At 42.2% G+C, this 18,887-nt stretch overlaps 1 protein-coding gene across 1 annotated transcript; it reads right to left on the bottom strand.

The window, feature by feature from the left end:
- Positions 1-998: 998 nt before the first annotated feature.
- On the bottom strand, positions 999-15,807 carry LOC143568174 (uncharacterized). Its single transcript, XM_077054392.1, has 14 exons — positions 15,348-15,807; positions 4,877-5,037; positions 4,556-4,659; positions 3,839-3,905; positions 3,596-3,688; positions 3,354-3,518; positions 3,103-3,243; positions 2,897-2,974; positions 2,710-2,822; positions 2,289-2,349; positions 2,022-2,189; positions 1,838-1,939; positions 1,631-1,720; positions 999-1,540 (listed from the first exon to the last, which is right to left on the bottom strand). The coding sequence occupies exons 1-14, from the start codon at positions 15,619-15,621 to the stop codon at positions 1,475-1,477; spliced, it is 1,683 nt and encodes a 560-aa protein (XP_076910507.1). The 5' UTR covers positions 15,622-15,807; the 3' UTR covers positions 999-1,474.
- Positions 15,808-18,887: the final 3,080 nt, after the last annotated feature.

Raw genomic sequence — 18,887 nt, 5'->3', positions numbered from 1 at the left:
TCAAGATTGGGTGTTTATATAGATGTAGGTTGCAAAAGGTGAGTACTTTGATGTCTAACTTGGTATAGATCTATGTTGAGATTACACAAATTATATATATTTTATGGATGAATGTAAAGCCAAATTTGTTAGCTAGGTTTCGTTGAAGCCAAACTTTTGTACCTACTCGTGTAAACGATCCTAACAGCTCGTGACAGCTTAGTAAAAAAGTCTACTTAAGTTGAAGTTTAGTAAAACTGTAGCTGTAATTGAATCCCATGTAATAAACGAGTTTGTGCCTAAGCTTCATATTGAGTAGGCTCACGAGCATAATCAAGCTTGATACTTGTATAACTATAATAATTGTATAATATAATACATAGTTACATAAAAGATATATACTATGAGCACAACACACATAAAGCTATAAAACTAATATGAACATGTAATCTAACTAACTTAAAACTCTCTTTTGGCTAACTTAACCATCTTTATCAAGGCTAGAAGCAGGTCCATGAGCTACACCATGGAGATCTTAGGACTAACCATCCATCGGAAGAACCTTGTGGATCACAACAATCTTAGATCTTGAAGTACTTGTATCTGTCTTCAGAGACCAAGTCTGTTAAAAACACCCAGATGTCCCGGGTTCAAGTCCTGGATGTAAAAGAAATTTGACTTTTAAAAAAAAGATGTAATTAGTCATTGTAGTTTGAATATTTATATAAACAGTCCTTTTTTCATTACAAAATTTCTACCAACGTTATCAGATACCAATTGTATCAACCCGAGTCTATAATCTAAATCCAATCATTACAAAATATTAGTAATATTGGTTTTATATTATAATTTTCAGTTTTATAGGTTAAAGCTATATCAATCAATCTTGAGACATTGATCTTTACGAATCGCAATATCTAAGTCTATTGAAATCGACCTAAGAAGATGCTTGAATGCGCGACTGGCGAGTACTAAATACAGCATCATGTATGTCATCTTTTACGAGGTAAGTCAGACCACGAGTGAGCAACATGAGATCAGCTCATCGAAAGCTCAAGGCCTATACAACGAGGTCAAGCTTTTAAAATAGAGCTCAAAACAAACCAAAGTTAAACTTAAGACAAATTCAGACTTGGCTCGTTTACACCCTTTAGAGTTTAGGCAACCTTAGCCTTTCACGGTTTCTACCATAGGTCAGGACTCAGGACTGATCGTACATATAGATAGGTCAACCTACGAAGAAACAGTTTATTTTTGCCATAAATCCCAGGCATTACCGAGAACAAATTTACTATAAAGCTGCCGAAAAGATTACAGAGGTTACATGTCTAAGCATAACCAAAAATTTCTGCATGTTTGTGATTTATAACAAAAATAATAGTCCTCGGTAACTACAAGTAAAGCTACAAGAGACCATCTAATCTCTGCAGTCAGAACGACTTAGTTATGCAGAAACCTCAAAGTTTTGCAGCACAACTGACTGTGTGTTTCATCATCAAGTTGATTTCACTTTGCGAGACGTAGGAGGACGGCGGAAAAGACTGATGAGATCATCCACACCCTGTTGAATGATATCATACGCAGATAATTTTTTACAATCTTTTTTTATAAAATTAATAAATCGGAAATGCAATAAATGAGAAGCTCATACCCTGGTAGTTACTACGAGAAAACTGAAAAGGGTGATCAAGTATGAACCGAGAACAAGTAGCAAGAGCAAGTCAAATGTTACACTGGCGACCTGCAAATAAGTTAAGGGTGCATTCGGACACTCGGTTAATATCATGATGAGACGAAAGTGGGTAAAACCAACAATTACTCCTAAAAACTCGATAATACAAAATGTGAATAACTATACCTGATAAATCTGCAGTGTATTAACCGTTGAATCATAAAAAGTAAACATCCCATCGATCACATCATGCTGCAAATTTACTTCTACAACATGATCTGCTAATTCCTGAAATTAACAAATTTGATTTTAATTTATTTTTTTAGCAAAACCTAAAAACACGAATAATAAAATATCAAAGTGAAATTACCTTTTTCAGCGCCGTTATAATTGCACTGTCCTTTGAGAGGAAAGGTGCCACACGAGGTGTTTTTGATAAAAGGTCAAGCCATGATCGTATGTAAGAAGGATTAACCGCCAAACTGCTGTTATCAGCAAATATATTGACGTTCTTGCCCTCCTGACCGTATATATGCCTCTGCATATAATAGTAGTTTTAAGCAAATTATAGAGCTCATTATTATGGAAACTGTAAAATTAACAATAATATTAATTATGTATTTAGTAAGGGTCTTACAGCCAGACTCTCGGCAACCAATTTTACACTCCGGACAACTGTATCTTCATTGACAAACTCTCTGATGACAAAGCAAACAACATGAAATTAGCAAATAAAGAAAAATGATCTGGATTATTAGACCAAGTGTATGAAAGGGGGTTAGTTAAGTGCCGCCACGTCACTGCCATGTAGGCGTTGGGGGGGGGGGGTAGTTAACTAAGTTTATAATAGTTATGTAATTAATAAATATATGAACGAATGATTATGAGCCCCTTTGCTCATTACTGCACTAGTACCCCAAGGAGCTGAACATGGGTTTGGCGCCCATCCTCCAAGGGTTGTAATGGTTTCAAGCATTATTCCTTGGTGATGTAGCAGTGAATAACACCCATAACACTTAGTCTTATGGTTTATCTAGACAGGGTTTTTAAAAATTCACCTTTTATCAGCAATTCCTCCAGTATTTTCCAGTAAATTTGGTGCAACAGAAAGTCCAGAAAGTGTGGCTGCAGTAACTCTTAACCTTGAAAACTGTTCATGCTCCCATGCAACCTACATATAGTAATCGTTAGCATAAAGTAAAATTGCAATGTCTTAAATTTATAACATCCATATTGTCTACTAACTCGAGAATTGGAAACGTTTATTTTCTTGTGCTTTAATCCAACTTTAAGGCCCAATTCCTCTGCTACGTTGGATAAACCCTGCACACGAGAATTTAGACAGGAATCAACTTTTGAACAGATTAGGCATGTTTTTAAGGTGGATATTTAATTTAAGCATAAGTATCGTTACGTGTTTCCTAGGAAATTATTAAATATTATCTACTTGCCTCAAAAATTTGCTTCACGTAAGCATTCTCTGGAGGCTTAGAAACATGAAGCCATAACCCATTTTCTCCTGAGCTAAGACTGTTCAGGCAGATAGCATAATCAATACTTTCACGTAAACGCTGATCAAAACTTCTAAGCCACTGCAAGCAATAAAACATTTTGGAGACAAATAAAACCCAAATCAACACAATTTTAAATAGATGGGTTGAAATGGCCATATCTAATATAGAGTCAACCAAAAGATACACACCTTCTGAGTTCCATTGAAGTTATAAGGCCCACCAGATGTCAGCCCAAAGAGTATATTATACCTTCCTCTCGTATTAGGATTGGAATACAAAACAGAAAATAACCTAGCAATCTCAAGAAGCGCCACTACACCACTCCCATTGCTATCACTTCCAACTGACAATGCCTATAAATAAAACTTACAGAATTAAGTAGATGTAGTATGACTATAAGAATTAATTGGAGGGTAATCTCGTAAATTACCGGAGCTGCACCAAATGTATCATATGATGCCACGATGGCGATTGTTGGGAGTTGGTTTGAATCCCCGTCAGCTTTCAATCCAGGCAGCCATCCCTGTAAAATGCAAATAGTTATGTTTTAGGCCCTTAGCATCAGAACGTATCCAGGGTTTGTATTGCTTTGTCAAGGTAGCAAAACAGGCGGGTCCACTTCAGCAAATGCAAGTGTAAATAATAAGTGAAGAAATGTTTTGAAGGAAAAAACCTGGATGTTTGTGATTGTTGGAGATGCAAGTTTCTTAGGAGTTGGTGACGTAACAATAAGCTTGTATCTGCAAATAGAAAGAAATGCAGCCAAGATCACCACCAATATCCAAATTAAGTTAAATGTACTACAAAAATCTTCTAGGATCTTCTATATAAGGAGCATAGAACAGTAAAACTTTAGATCATAAAGATAAAGATGGGATGTGTTGAAGATTTTCAGAAGTGAGAAATATAACAATATGAATTGTTATTGAAATAGTAACTGCTAATATGCAAGTTTAATGCCAGTGAGATATGATTTTCGTCTACATAATCAGCTTGTTGCGAACAAATTGTTTTGTATATAGACTTAGTATGAGGGTAAACAATCTTAGTGATAGACTTTCACTTAAAATGTTATGTGTTTAGAAAGATGACATTGGAGCAAGCGAGCAACACAAAAAGGACATGCAATTGGTTATCATCAGAAATACGAGGTAGGCACTAAATATCAAATCTGTAAATAACACACATTCTAATTGTGATGCTACAAGATAAATTTTGCATTTAAGGTCAGCAGTTTCATATTATCCTTGACTTTAAGTAAAAGTAGCAACAGGTTGGATCACAACATTTTGTAACATAGAAAACAAAGTATATAGAATGTAAATTTTCTGTTAGTTGTAGTATAACATTATTAAAACCTAAGCTGTAAGCGTATAAAATATATACTAACCCGCCTGTGGTTGCTGTTGCAGGCTGACCAGCCGCATCGTTTTTCTGGATATCGGCTAACACTTTAGCTAGATCTTCATCTTCAAAAGCAAAATGCACAGGATACTGTAAGATGAAAACATAATCAATAAACAATGTACCAAAAGTGAATCACACACACACACAAAAAACAATAAGCACCATTTTCTGACTTAAGAGGAATTAAGCTGTCATTAAACCTTTTAAGCATCATAGTTAAACATCAATTTTTTTTTTTAGTTAAACATTCATTTGCATATGAGCAAAGATAAATAACCATTATGCCCATATATTGTTCACTCACTTGAATAGTAGAATGAATTAGCTTCTGCTCTAAATTCACCAACAGTTTTTTCATATCCTTATAATCACAATTAGCAGCAACCGTTTGACAGTTATCATAACGCAAAACTTGAGGAAGTAGCAGTAGTAAGCCCCCTAATGGCTTTCCCTGTTCAATATATTCTGCAATGTGGACAACAAAGTTAGAACCCTGACTAAGCTAAATAATATATATAGAAGCAACAATAACAATGAAGACCCATTTATCCCACACTAGTTGGAGAAGGCTTGAATGAATACAGCACATGTATCAACATAACTATGATAAGATAAATTGGACACTTTAGGCCAAACAGGATGCAAAAGGAAGAATTATACCCCATGCATGCATGGACATCATATAATCATTTCAGATTTGATAATTTAGTACATATCAATTTATCTCATCAAACACGTCACGTTGCTTCAATTTCAAACAACATTTACTTGCATCTTCTGATTTTTTTCCCTCTAAACAGTTATTTATCACACTCCCTACCTTCAACGTCACATACTTCCCACTTCAAATCTTAAATCTAAATGCAATTAGCTTGAATTCCGATTTCCATTCGGCTTCAAGTTCAGCCAACGTGTAAAAAGTAAAAAACAGATCTAAAACACAAACATTCATACTATACAAATAGAAAACACATCTCTCATCATCAAAATGCATCCAAATTAATTTTCAAAAATAGTAGCACTTGGAAAAGCATCGACTTTGGAAACAGTCTATAAACATCTCTTTAAATTCTGGTTTAGTCAAACTTCTCATGCAAGCAATCAATTCGCATTAGATTTTCGCCGATCTATCCACTACCGGTCGACCATGGCAAACCATCCACATGGCAACATCATAACAAATTAACTACCACTACTTTTGTAACTTAGACCACAACTTTAGCAAATCTTAATCAACTTTACAAAAGAGTGAATTAGTTTGTTTCTCAAATATATTCAGCTAATTATAACAGTTAGGACAGCATAAACTTTAATAACAGCCGGTAAAACTTCTCATTAACTACCGCTTTAGTCAAACTTTTATGCAAGCAATCAATTTGCATCAAATTTTCGCCAATCTATCCACTACCGACCGCCCTTAGCAAACGATCCCCATGGCAATATCATATAAGAAATTAACTATCACCACTTTTCTAACTTTGCATCTTAATTCTTAACTTTAGTGAATCTCAATCAACTTTACAAAAGAGTGAATCTCGATTAACTATCTTAATTCTCAAGTATATTCAGCTTCTTCCAGATCCTAAATCCACCAATCAAAAACACCTCAAAACAATTTCATCAAATTCACAATAAAACCTAAATTCTATAAACAGGCTGATCAATTACGCATAACACAGTGATCTTACTCCCCAGATTTATGAAAATAGAAAACACGCCTCTCGTCATCAAAATGCATTCAAATTTCATATTTAAAAACAGTAACAGTTAGGACAGCACATCTAGTAAACCTCTCACTAAATTCTAGTTTAGTCAAACTTCTTATGAAAGTAATCAATCTGCATTAAATTTTAGCCGATCTATCTACTGCTATTGAGAATCATAAGAAATTTAACCATCACGAATTTTTTATTTTTTGTAACTTCGCATCACAATTTTTTATTTTTTGGTTCTTCTGATAACCTGCAAAACAGACACCGTGAGCTCGTCACTGAGAAGGGGAGTGTTTCTTCGCTCCCTTCCGTTTCCTTACGCTTCCCTTTCGCCCTGTGGCGAGGGTTTACGTCGGAGTCGGATTCCTCCGAGTCAAAGCATTCGAACTCGTCGGCCTGTTGCACGGAACGCAAGCGTATGATGGAGGATCTTTTGTGTGATACCTGACGAGGTACAGACAAAAGATCTGACCAAGAATGCGACAGCTCACTGACAGCAGCATGGCAGACAGCACGCCACAGCACTGTGACCAATAGCCGCCGCCTACCCACCAACTCCTGCCATACCACGTGCCTAGCCTGTAGTTGGCAGAAGAGGAAGAGTGCACGACACGCCTGCTCTGTGTCAGCCGCTACCTATCCACCACTCACAGGCAGGGCACGTGCATAGGTTACAGTTGGTAGCGTGTTGGGCCGGCTAAACCCCTTGGAAACCTACCTTCGGCTATAAATACCCCAATGGTATGATCATCTTACAACATCTTATCTTATCATATATACCTGATATCTGCTCTAGCAATCTCTTAATATACTTTTATATTTAAAGAGCAATCTAGTCTGATTCTCACGCCGGAGGGTGGTCACAAGGAGGAACCCCCCCCTTCTCAGTGACGAGCTCACGGTGTCTGTTTTGCAGGTTATCAGAAGAACCATCTTCCAAGGGTCTAACCCCTCGTGGGAAACAGCTCTCCAACCCCCAGGTTACCAGTAATCTGCCCGGGGTCTGGTTAGTGTTTCTTCATTGGCGCCATCCGTGCATAAAGCTAGAACTACATTTTTCTCCAGTTTTTTCAAACTTCAAAGATGGTTAGAGAAATTCCGGTAACCACAACTCCAGCTACTGGGGAGAACACCGGCAACACAGTTTTTACAAACACTACCCCGGCTACCCAAGTCGGGCCAAGTGAAGCAAATTTTACGAACACTACCCCAGTTACTCAAGCTGGGGCAAGTGCAGTAAAAGATCGTCTACTGAGGTCCACTGATACCCAGTTTGAGAAACGAAGGCTCCCCCACCAAACTCTTGATGAAGTTAAGGCATGGGCGGAAACACGGCAAAAGGAATTCCAGGCTGAGTTGGACGAACGCTTGCGTTCCGTGCAACAGGCCGACGAGTTCGAATGCTTTGACTCGGAGGAATCCGACTCCGACGTAAACCCTCGCCACAGGGCGAAAGGGAAGCGTAAGGAAACGGAACCCCAACCGAAAAGGCAGTTTGGACAAGCCTTCAAACCAAAAAATACAGGTGGAAGTTCACGAGACTTCTCCAAAACGTTCAGACCGAACGTTGCAAATGCGGGAACGTCCAAATTTGCAAGGGACATTGCGGAAGCAATTGCCCCAAAAAGTGCCAAACAAATGCCCAACATAGGCACTTATGATGGTATATCTGACCCAGACGACCATTTGAACAGGTTCATAGCAGGGGCAACCGTCAGCAACTGGACGGAACCCACGTGGTGTTACATGTTTCAAATGACGCTGGTGGGGGCTGCTAGGGTTTGGTTTGATCGTTTACCGGTTAACCACATTTACGACTGGGCAGACTTCCAGCAGAAGTTTAGCCAACACTTCAGCCAGCAGCGAAAGTATACCGAGGAGCAATGGACAATCCTCAAATGCATACGGGAAGAAGATGAATCTCTGCCAAACTTCATCACTCGCTTCAACTCAAAGAAGTTAAGTTTGGGCAATATCAGCGAGGATCTTGTTCGCGCAGCCTTCATCCAGGGCGCGCAGGACCCAGAGCTTATCCGCACCCTAACGGGTAAAGATGGAATGCCATCCACATGGGATGGCATCATGACAGCAGCCAAACGCTATGTGGAAACGGAGAAGCAACTGGGTAGAGACCTTCCGCAGAGCACAAACCTTTACACCCAGAGGACGAGAGAGGACAACGTCCTCACCGCCCGATTGAACAAAAAACGGAAGCAAGGCATTTGGCAGTCAAGGGTAAACTTTGACACCTCATCCGGCTTACAGCACCGATTGGGTGAAAGGGATAATGTAAAGCTGCACCGGAACTCCAGATGGACGCCACTTACCAAAAGCGTCACTGACATATTTGCTACTGAAGAGCTCCCATGGCCAAAGCCTCCAGTAATCCGACATCGTCACGATGCTGATCGGAGCAAGTACTGTGACTATCACAGAACAAAAGGCCACAACACTGAAGAATGCATAGACGTAAAAGACATGGTCGAAAGATTCGTCAGAGATGGGACGCTCGCGCACCTCGTGGCGAAATAAAAGCTAAGCAGGCAGGCAGGTGCGTGTGGAACCATGGCTGGGGTAAACACGAATAAAAAATCAGCTTCAATATGGAGACTACATGCTGCGTAAAGAACGAGATCCCGAAACAGGTGCGTGTCGGCTCGATGGCACTCCTGTCCCAACATGGAAGGGAGTTCAATTACACAGTTTGCATGTAATCAATTCCAATTTGTACAGAAAAGACCAAGAGCCACTTCTAATGGAAATGATTCTCTTTCAAACGTCGAAGCTGATGATTTACATTTATACTTTTGTACACACTAATATGCCGGTTTTCACCGCATAATTACAAAAAACGTCATTGCATGGGAAGGCGGTCCTACCCGCACGAACCCAAAAAGCATGATAAACCTTCACGCAGGTCAGTTGAAGGGGAAAAAAGTTACCATATGAAAGTGCTGGTCTATCCGCATGAATCATTCGAGGGAACTGCACCAACCTATCAACAACCGCGCGTGGGACGGTTCAAAATTCTTAAGAGGAAAAGGTAAACCTATACGCAGGTCAGATATGGGTAAAGTTATGCCATCCTACTAAGTGCAAGTGACGGGTCTACCCGCACAATCACGAAAGAGGAAGCAAAACTTCACACCTATTATCAGCCACGTTCAAAGGTTAACTTATCCTCAACAGGTAAACCTACACGCAGGTCAGATATGGGTAAAGTTATGCCATCCTACTAAGTGCAAGTGACGGGTCTACCCGCACAATCACGAAAGAGGAAGCAAAACTTTAACCCATCAACCACGTTCACAGGTTAACTTATTCTAAACACTTGGAAAATTGCTATTTTAAACTAAGTATGCAAGTCATAAGTTTATAAAGCAAAGAATCCAATGAAAGGGAATAACAATCGTATATTTCAATGATATATTACAACAGTGGCCGGGTAACTACCCGCCTAAAAGAAATCTATACAAAGCTAAGTCTATCCTAGCAGTGGGAAGGGATCTTCAGGATCAGGCTTCAGGGCCACCTCCGCTTGGACCAGCACCGTCAGAGCGCGGCTGCCCAAGGAAAGCCTTAAGGATGCTTAGCCCATCATCAGCAGCAGCAGCTTCATTCACCTTCCCCACCACTGGATGCGGGAAGGCAGCGTACTGGTTCACAGCTTGGTCATAAGCAGCTTCAGTATTAACATTGAATAAAGGGAAGTTGGAGGGCGGAAAGCCTCTCTCAGCAAACCCTAGACCAAGCAGGAAGCCAGTCTTCTCCCCATCCTCATGAGAAGCGTTGAGGGCTGCGCTCATCGCATCGTCATAAGAGGTCTCTGAAAGGACCCGACGCACAACCTACAAAAGAATACAAGTTAGAACATTTTCTAATTACGAGCGGAAAGCGTAAAGAAAAAGATAAAGATACCTGAGGCAACGCTTCTCGAAGCAGCCATTGGAGGGTAGCTTGACTTTCTTTGTAAGCACGTTCGGCTCCGCTTTTATCAAGGTTGGCAAGTTGAACTTCCTTGGCGGCAGCCTCTTCGACGCTTTTGAGTTTCCTTTCAGTGCGGTCAAGCACCCCCCTCTGGTCAAGGATCTCCTGCAGCTTCTTGGCATCTTCCATTGCCAAGGCGTCATGAGCATGCTGAAGAGCCTTTAATTTGCATTTAAGCTGCTCATTCTCTTCGCGAAGCGGCTCAGCAACAGCTTCAGCCTTGGCAGCCCTCTCAGTTGAGTTTCGCGCAGTCTCCTTAGCCAGCCGAAGCTGTTCATTCACAGCTTGGGCAGCCTTGGAGCGGGCCTCGAGTCGCGCCTGGACTTCAACCTCGAGGGCCTTGAATGCTCTCTCCTTCTCGGCGGCGGCAGCGGCCAACTGCCGGTTCTCCTCCCGCAGAGCCCGCGTCTCAGATATTTCTTTGGCGCGAGCTGCTTTTAACTTGTCGTTTTCACGACAAAGCAGCTCGACGCGGGGCTGCGTCCGGGCCTGGAGAACCCGAAGCTCATTGGTTAGCCTACCCTCTTGGTAGCTAGCCATGGCTTCCCCCAACGCACCATGAGGAGCAGCGTGGCGAGCCCAGTCCACGCACTCCACAGGGGTGCGAAGGGTTGTTCCTCGGCGTATGTTCCATCTTGGAACATACACTTCATTGGAATCCGACACTGCAAAAGAAACAAAGGCAGTTAGGAAAAGATGACAAAAATATACAAAGGAAAAAGAACCCTACGTACCTGTAGGGTCAATAACAGGCCGATAGCCGCCAAACCCATCACCTGAACCTAAAGGAAATCCATCCAACAGGTCAGGCAGACGGGAAGGTGGCATAGATCGGCGGGAAGCCCGGCGCGTACCTGATGGTCCGGCCGTCGGTGCCGGTGGCGCAGGTATAGTGGCAGCCGCTGTGGTAGCCATTGTTGGCGTCGCCTCCTCAGCAACAGTAACCGCCGGCTCCGTGAAAGATGCTGTAAAAATTGCACTCACGGCCGGCGGAGACACCTTCTCAGCTGGAACAGCCTCAGGAAGGCTGGAACCAACGGAAGCAGGCGCAGACGCCTGGGTCGACGCCTCGGGAAGGCTGACCGAGCCTTCCCTCATTGGCGGGGGAATACTTGCTCCAACTCCACCCTGGAATGCGTCAACATCCACACCTGCACAAGCAAAAGTGTTAGAAAAATTTATTTGAAACAACAAATCTAGACAAGAATTATGGGGGTACTTACGGGGTTTCTTGAGCTTGAACGTACGGACGAGCGGGGGCGAACCCGATGGAGCCGGCCTCTTGACACCGGTAACCGTCGTCGTCGCTGCCTCCCCGGAGGTAACAGCTACAGCCTCCGGAGCGGTGGTCTCCTCACCACCGGGCTTCCCGGCCACCTCTGCACTATCTGACTCCGAGTCAGATAGGACTACCGGGTCGGCCGTAGAGGCCACCTTCTCCTTGCCTTTCCCGACGGCAGCCTTTTTCTTCCGCACCAGTGGAGGACCTTCTGCGGATTCCTCAGAAGAAGAAATGTCAACTCCAGCAGCAGGCACAGCATTGAGAGGTTCAGGGTAGAAGATAGGCTTACCTGGCCGTCGGTGGCTCAGGATCTCTTGGCCTGGCGGGTAAACCTCCACGAACCGACCCGCGGTCTGCTCTAAGATGGGCAACTCGTTCTCGTCCAGAGCACGAGTACCCATCCGCGCGGGACCATCTTCCTCCCGCGGGTTCAGGAGCGACTGAAGATCGTTCCCCTCTGAAATCAACAAGAAAGTTAGAAAAAATCAAAGTCAGCAAAATGAAACAAGACGTACCATAAGGGACAGAGTTCGAACCATATTCAAGGACGATCGGAACCTTATCCGCATTCGCCGCCTTCCACACCCGGCTCATCCCCAGCATCACCATCGCCGACTCCGGAAAACGGAAAACCGGGGACTGGACCCGGGATATCTTCGAGAACCATTCCGCCTCCTCGTAGTTGAGGGCGGGAAGGTTCGGAAGCGCCTGGCCATTCTTGAACTTCATGGCGATGGGGATGGCGCGAGCGGATATGAAGAAGAACTCTCTTCTCCATGAGCGAAGACTCCGCTCGGTGGTACAAATCTTTAAACCCTTGATACGGGTTGTAAGAGTGTACCACCCCTGGATGCACCTCCAAGTGTAGAAGGTCATCAGACGGTCAACGAGGGGCTCAAGGCCCAGTATCCGGCACACCCACTCAAAGTGCCGGACCTTGGCAATGGCCATGGGGTGCACCTCTGTCAGGTGCACACCGTGCCTCTCCAGGACACGGTACACAAACTTTGTCAACGGAAACCTAAGGTTTCCGTAGACAAAGAATGCAGCATAAACCCCGATCTTGCCACTAGGGGCATCGTACACAGTATGGTGGGGTTCAGGAAACTCAGGCTCGAGAGACTCGAGCATGAACTTCCTGACGATATACTGGTACAGATCGACAGGAAGAGAGCACTGGCATTCGCCAGCAGTCTTCTGGTCATCAGCATCATGAGAAGACATGGTGGAAGAAAGATGAAAAGAGATTTCAGGGTAATGCTTTACTGAACAGAAAAATTCGCCGGAAATTACTTGAGAAGAAGAGATGAAAGTGAAAAGTGTGAATTGCAAATAACCCTCTCCCCCTTTATATAGTAATCGCAATTAATGCGATGAATTTAATACGGAAGAGAGAGAAATCAAAGGTGCAATGAAACTATGACGCGTGGCAAAAGCAAGCTGGCAACATCTGTCACAAGGACGTATGCCAGAGATTTCGCGGCTACGCGCCCGAAATCCCGTGCCCACGCGCCTGAAAAAGCAACTGGAATGACCACATAATGTCATGTCGCCATAACTTCTGGCACGTCCTGACACCGTCAGAAGAAACCGTCACACGACGTTTGAGGTATTGGGTTGTTCTTATCCATCTACCAACTCTTCAAATTTCAAGTTTAAAATTTGAAGACAAGATTCAAAAAAAAAAAAAAAAAAAAAAAAAAAAAAAAAAAAAAAAAAAAGCGGGAAAATACCCCTTACCTTGGCAAACAAGTAACCGTAAGACGGATGCGGGTACAGTGTGAAGGCAAAACATTTCACATACCTAGCACCCGCAGGGAATTGAAGCCAAGTAAAACCTTGACAAACAAATAACCGTAAGACGGATGCGGGTACAGTGTAAAGGCAAAACCCTTCACATACCTAGCACCCGCAGGGAATTGAAGCCAAGTAAACTTTGGTGAACAAGTAACCGTAAGACGGATGCGGGTACAGTGTAAAGGCAAAACCCTTCACATACCTAGCACCCGCAGGGAATTGAAGCCAAATATTCCTCGGCAACCAAGTAACTATAAGACGGGTGCGGGTACAGTGTAAAGGCAAAACCCTTCACATACCTAGCACCCGCAGGGAATTGACGCCAGGAATACCTTGGAAGTAAAGTAACTGTAAGACGAGCGCTGGTACAGTGTTAAGGCAAAACCCTTCACATACCTAGCGCTCCGCTGGGAATTGAAACCAAGAAGGATCTTCTGGGCAATGCTTGCGGAAACGGAAATAACATCCCCGCATAGCGGGAACGTCGAGAACTACGTTGTTTGAAGCTCTAGGATGGAATTGGTGGTTTTAACATAATTGATCACTATGTTCAAAACCACCAAAACCTCATGGAGAATCTAAACAAGTAGGACTCAACGCTCCCGACTTGCGAGGAGGTTATAGACCTACCCGCATCATACCCAAAGACCAAGCAGGAAACTCGGGCATTTCTGCAAGTGACAAGGACTTCCGCGGGAAGAATCCCCATGGAAAACCTTACAAAAACCCTTTTCAAAACCCTCTGCTTAAGTCCAAAAGTTCACCTCACTTTATTAAACATGCATGAGACGAACATTGGACTGGGGGGACTTGAAGAGGTAGGTCCCAGCAGAGCCCAGTTGGACCCGCAAGACTCACCTTAAACAGGGACGTCTGCGCAAAGACCAACTGGTTCCGCAGAACCAACCATGCTCGGAGACATGACGTCCTTACGCGCAGTATGCAAGCTGGTCCCGCAGGAAATGCCTCCCAATGGTGAAGGACTCCGCCTGTCCCCGCAGCCTCGGATACAAGCCATTAGGGACTGGCCACCCGCGCAGCATGGCTACACGCACAAGGCACTTAACTCTCCCCAGTGTCACCTGAAGGAATGAGCAAAGGCGGGAGGGGGAAAACTCCCGCCTAAATGAGCCAGTCCGTATGATGGAGGATCTTTTGTGTGATACCTGACGAGGTACAGACAAAAGATCTGACCAAGAATGCGACAGCTCACTGACAGCAGCATGGCAGACAGCACGCCACAGCACTGTGACCAATAGCCGCCGCCTACCCACCAACTCCTGCCATACCACGTGCCTAGCCTGTAGTTGGCAGAAGAGGAAGAGTGCACGACACGCCTGCTCTGTGTCAGCCGCTACCTATCCACCACTCACAGGCAGGGCACGTGCATAGGTTACAGTTGGTAGCGTGTTGGGCCGGCTAAACCCCTTGGAAACCTACCTTCGGCTATAAATACCCCAATGGTATGATCATCTTACAACATCTTATCTTATCATATATACCTGATATCTGCTCTAGCAATCTCTTAATATACTTTTATATTTAAAGAGCAATCTAGTCTGATTCTCACGCCGGAGGTGGTCACAAGGAGGAACCCCCCCCTTCTCAGTGACGAGCTCACGGTGTCTGTTTTGCAGGTTATCAGAAGAACCATCTTCCAAGGGTCTAACCCCTCGTGGGAAACAGCTCTCCAACCCCCAGGTTACCAGTAATCTGCCCGGGGTCTGGTTAGTGTTTCTTCATGCTCGTATAGGTAAAGTTATGAATCTCAATCAACTTTATAAAAATCGCGAATCAGTATATAATATATATCTCAAGTATATTCCACCTATCAACACGCCTTTATCAATCTCATCTAATTCAAACTTAATAAAAACCTAAATTCTATCAAACTGGTCTTACTTACTTTCTAGATTTAATAATAATATGCTCAATCAACTAATAATAAAAACACTAAATAAATCGGATGCAATTGAGATGAATAAATAATTAACTACCTCGAATGAAGGTTTCATTCAATTCACGTAGAGACAGTACGGCAACAGTACGTGACAGATCGGAACCAGGAGCGGAGAGAGAAGAACCGGCGTGATGATTGAGCGATGCGGCACGAGATCCGAACGGTGAACCGGCGATGTCGTACTGAATGAGGCGGTAAACGTCAACGACGGTAGATGCATCGCAGAGCTCAACGCAGGCGATTACAATGAAGACGAGTGTAAGGACTGAGTAGAATGATTCGAAGATGTGTGGATTCAATGGATTCGCCATTGATGATGAAAACAAGGAGGAACCAGATGAGAGTGTGTGTTGATGGTGAAGTAGCTGAGCTAGGGTTTAATTATATTAAAGAAATGAAATGAAATGAAAATCAACGAGAAGCAGCAGTGGTGACGCAACTAAGCAGGTGATGACGACTAGTGAGTGGGTTGAGTTACTTGCCCAATCAAAAGTGTAAAAATAATAATAATTATGAAAATGATAATTCTTGATATATTGAGTATGGCTTCTAGTTTGTTTAAGACGAGTTAGCTACGTCTATAATAACCCGAACTTTGATATTGGATAATAAATATATATATATATATGATAATAATAATAATAATAAATAATAATACTAAGAATAATGGATGGGTTCAAACTCAAGACTAACCACATGTGCATTATTTTAAATTTCCATTTATCATCAAGTTGGCTTCTTCAAATTCAAACTTTCGGATATATCTGAGATGATCGATTCGTTTCTTTTTAAGCACCCTAACTCTATCAACATCACAAAAACCCTTAATCTTGTTTCTGCTTATCGTATTACGACCACCGCCGCCTCCCGTTTCCTTTGCGACTCAAACTGCCAACTAGCTGACTTTAACCAGATCTACAGGTCTTTTTGATTCATAACCCACGTGTTTAGCTTCGTTTCGGTGACCGATGAAGCCGTGAGCGCTCTTGAGTTAGTCCTTGTGTCTCACCGAATCGTTCCGCTAACCCGCTGAGGTAAGAATTTTAATAACTTTCGTTTGTTTCCGGCGACTAAGATTACAAATTTTGATTATGCACACTTCTCCTTTGAGATTATGCATGTGTGCCAATTTTATATATGAGATCAGTGAACTCAAAATCTAGTTTTCAAAAGTAAATTAGTAATATGCCTACAAGAATACGTATGAGTTATTATTTTGGAATCACTATTCCAATTGCATGGAGGCTTTATGAGTATTTATTATTATTATGATTATTATTAATATTATTATTATTATTATTATTATTATTATAGTAATCTAAATAAGCTATTAAAAGTTTATGTCCGGTTTTACTAAGCCAAACTAATGATCTCTATTATTAAACAATAATTGTTACAACTACCGGTGGGTTTTGTTATATTTATTTTGCAAGTAAAATTTGTTGTGTTTTATGTATTTTAATGGGCCACTAATACAAGGTGCATATAGCATTAGTGGTCTAATAAAGTAACAATCTTAAAATTCTCTGTCGATGGAAATTATTTAACCAACCAACGGATAAGTTTCATAAAGTTTAATGGGACAATGATAAAACGTAGGTGCTATTGCGGTATTTTACGCGACTTGAATTTTACTTGCTTGTGCTCCTTTGTTAAGGTACGGTTTCTGGTTTCTTTCATTCATAGTATAAATTATATTCCGTTAATTTGTAGTACGGATTCTATTTCTTGTTACTTCGTAGTACGGTTTCTGTTTTTGTTACTCTTAGTATTAATTATATTCTGTTACTTGGTAGTACGGATTCTGGTTTCTGTCACTCATAGTATAAATTTTATTTTGTTACTTTGTAGTACGGTTTCTGTTTTTGTTCACTTTTAGTATTGACTCTATTCCGTTACTTTGTAGTACGGATTTTCGTTACGCGTCGGTTATATTTTGAGTTCAGTTATTTTATATAATATATTTTAGTTATACGACTTTAGTTCAGTACTCTGTTACCCGAGCATTTCTGACTTGTCGTTGGGGCGTCAACGACATGGCACTTATCGTGACAGTGCGTAATCAAAGTTCACGGCGTCTCTGAAAGTACTCATGTAGTACCTTGGCCACTTAGAGGCGTATAGATCGATCTTAGCTCCGACTCCTGACTCCTGACTCCTGACATGGCACTTATCGTGACAGTGCGTAATCAAAGTTCACGGCGTCTCTGAAAGTACTCATGTAGTACCTTGGCCACTTAGAGGCGTATAGATCGATCTTAGCTCCGACTCCTGACTCCTGACTCCTGACATGGCACTTATCGTGACAGTGCGTAATCAAAGTTCACGGCGTCTCTGAAAGTACTCATGTAGTACCTTGGCCACTTAGAGGCGTATAGATCGATCTTAGCTCCGACTCCTGACTCCTGACTCCTGACTTCTGTTTGAGATGGAACAATGTGTGCACGCCACCCACACCGTCTCTTTGGTGCATGGACTAGCTAGCTGTGTACCCCTCTGTTTAGGCTCTGGGTGCTTCCGTATTACACGAGCTATTTATTTTAACATCATCGTCGTGTATTTTAGTAATTATATTTTGTTTCGCTATATTTCTGGTCCGTTTTGATATGTGTATATGCATTTGATTAAATTTGAGTATATTCAGATTACGTCCCGATCGTGTATCGGATTATGTTTCGCATTTAATTATAGTTCAGTTAAATGTTACACGTTATATGTTACACGTCACACATTATATGTTACAAGTTATATGTTTCTGGCTCTGGGTGTTTTTGTTATAGTTCTGATATATTTCCGCATGCGTTTGACCATGTTCTGGCCAAGTGTCGGATCATACATCCGAATTTTATTAAGTATATGTTTAGGTAAAAAGGGTTGGTTTCGAGTTTGAATTGAAGTTCGTATATTTATTCTCTTACGTCTGTCCTTACCTATACTATTGTTCTTTCCGTTACTGGGCAATTTTTGGCTCAGCCGTGTTCTCTTGTTTTGTTTTTCTTATTTTGTTTTCAGGTAATCCGGGATTCTGGGAATTTAGTGATGAGAGATAAAAAAATGAAGTTCAAGCTTCTAAAAGTTAATTCATTTTGTTTAATAATATGACGTAGGTTGCATTAATTTTTGTTGTATTTTGGATTGTGGCGTTGATTTGATATCTGTAATAGTAACACGTTAGCCTGTTCCGGGTTGGGGTGTTACAGTTATGGTATCAGAGCTCAGGCTCTTTCCTGTAGAAAACTTATACAATAAATAATTAATCATATGAGTTAATGGGTAGACGTCGGGTTAGGATTCCTCTTTTCGTTCTCCGCGTATTCCGTAAATCTTTATCTTTCAGCTCATACGCTACCTTACTTCCAGATGCCTCCTAGAAGACGTGTGAATCGCCAAAACGAGAATGATGCTGGAAACGACCCTCCTCTTGCGACCCTTGTTACTAACGCCGTCAATGCAGCTATTGCGGAAATGGTCCCTAACATCATACAACAGTTGCAGCAGAACAATGCCGGTGGCAACAATGTCGGTGGTAACAACGCCGGTGGCAACAACGCCAGTGGAAACAATGCTGGAGGCAACA

This window comes from Bidens hawaiensis, unplaced genomic scaffold (assembly GCF_021521415.1).
Source record: "Bidens hawaiensis isolate Kalapana, Puna unplaced genomic scaffold, B.hawaiensis_p1.1 tig00023819_1, whole genome shotgun sequence".
Taxonomy (NCBI): domain Eukaryota; kingdom Viridiplantae; phylum Streptophyta; class Magnoliopsida; order Asterales; family Asteraceae; genus Bidens; species Bidens hawaiensis.
Note: the sequence above shows the minus strand (reverse complement) of the source record. Positions and strands in the feature narration are given on the sequence as shown.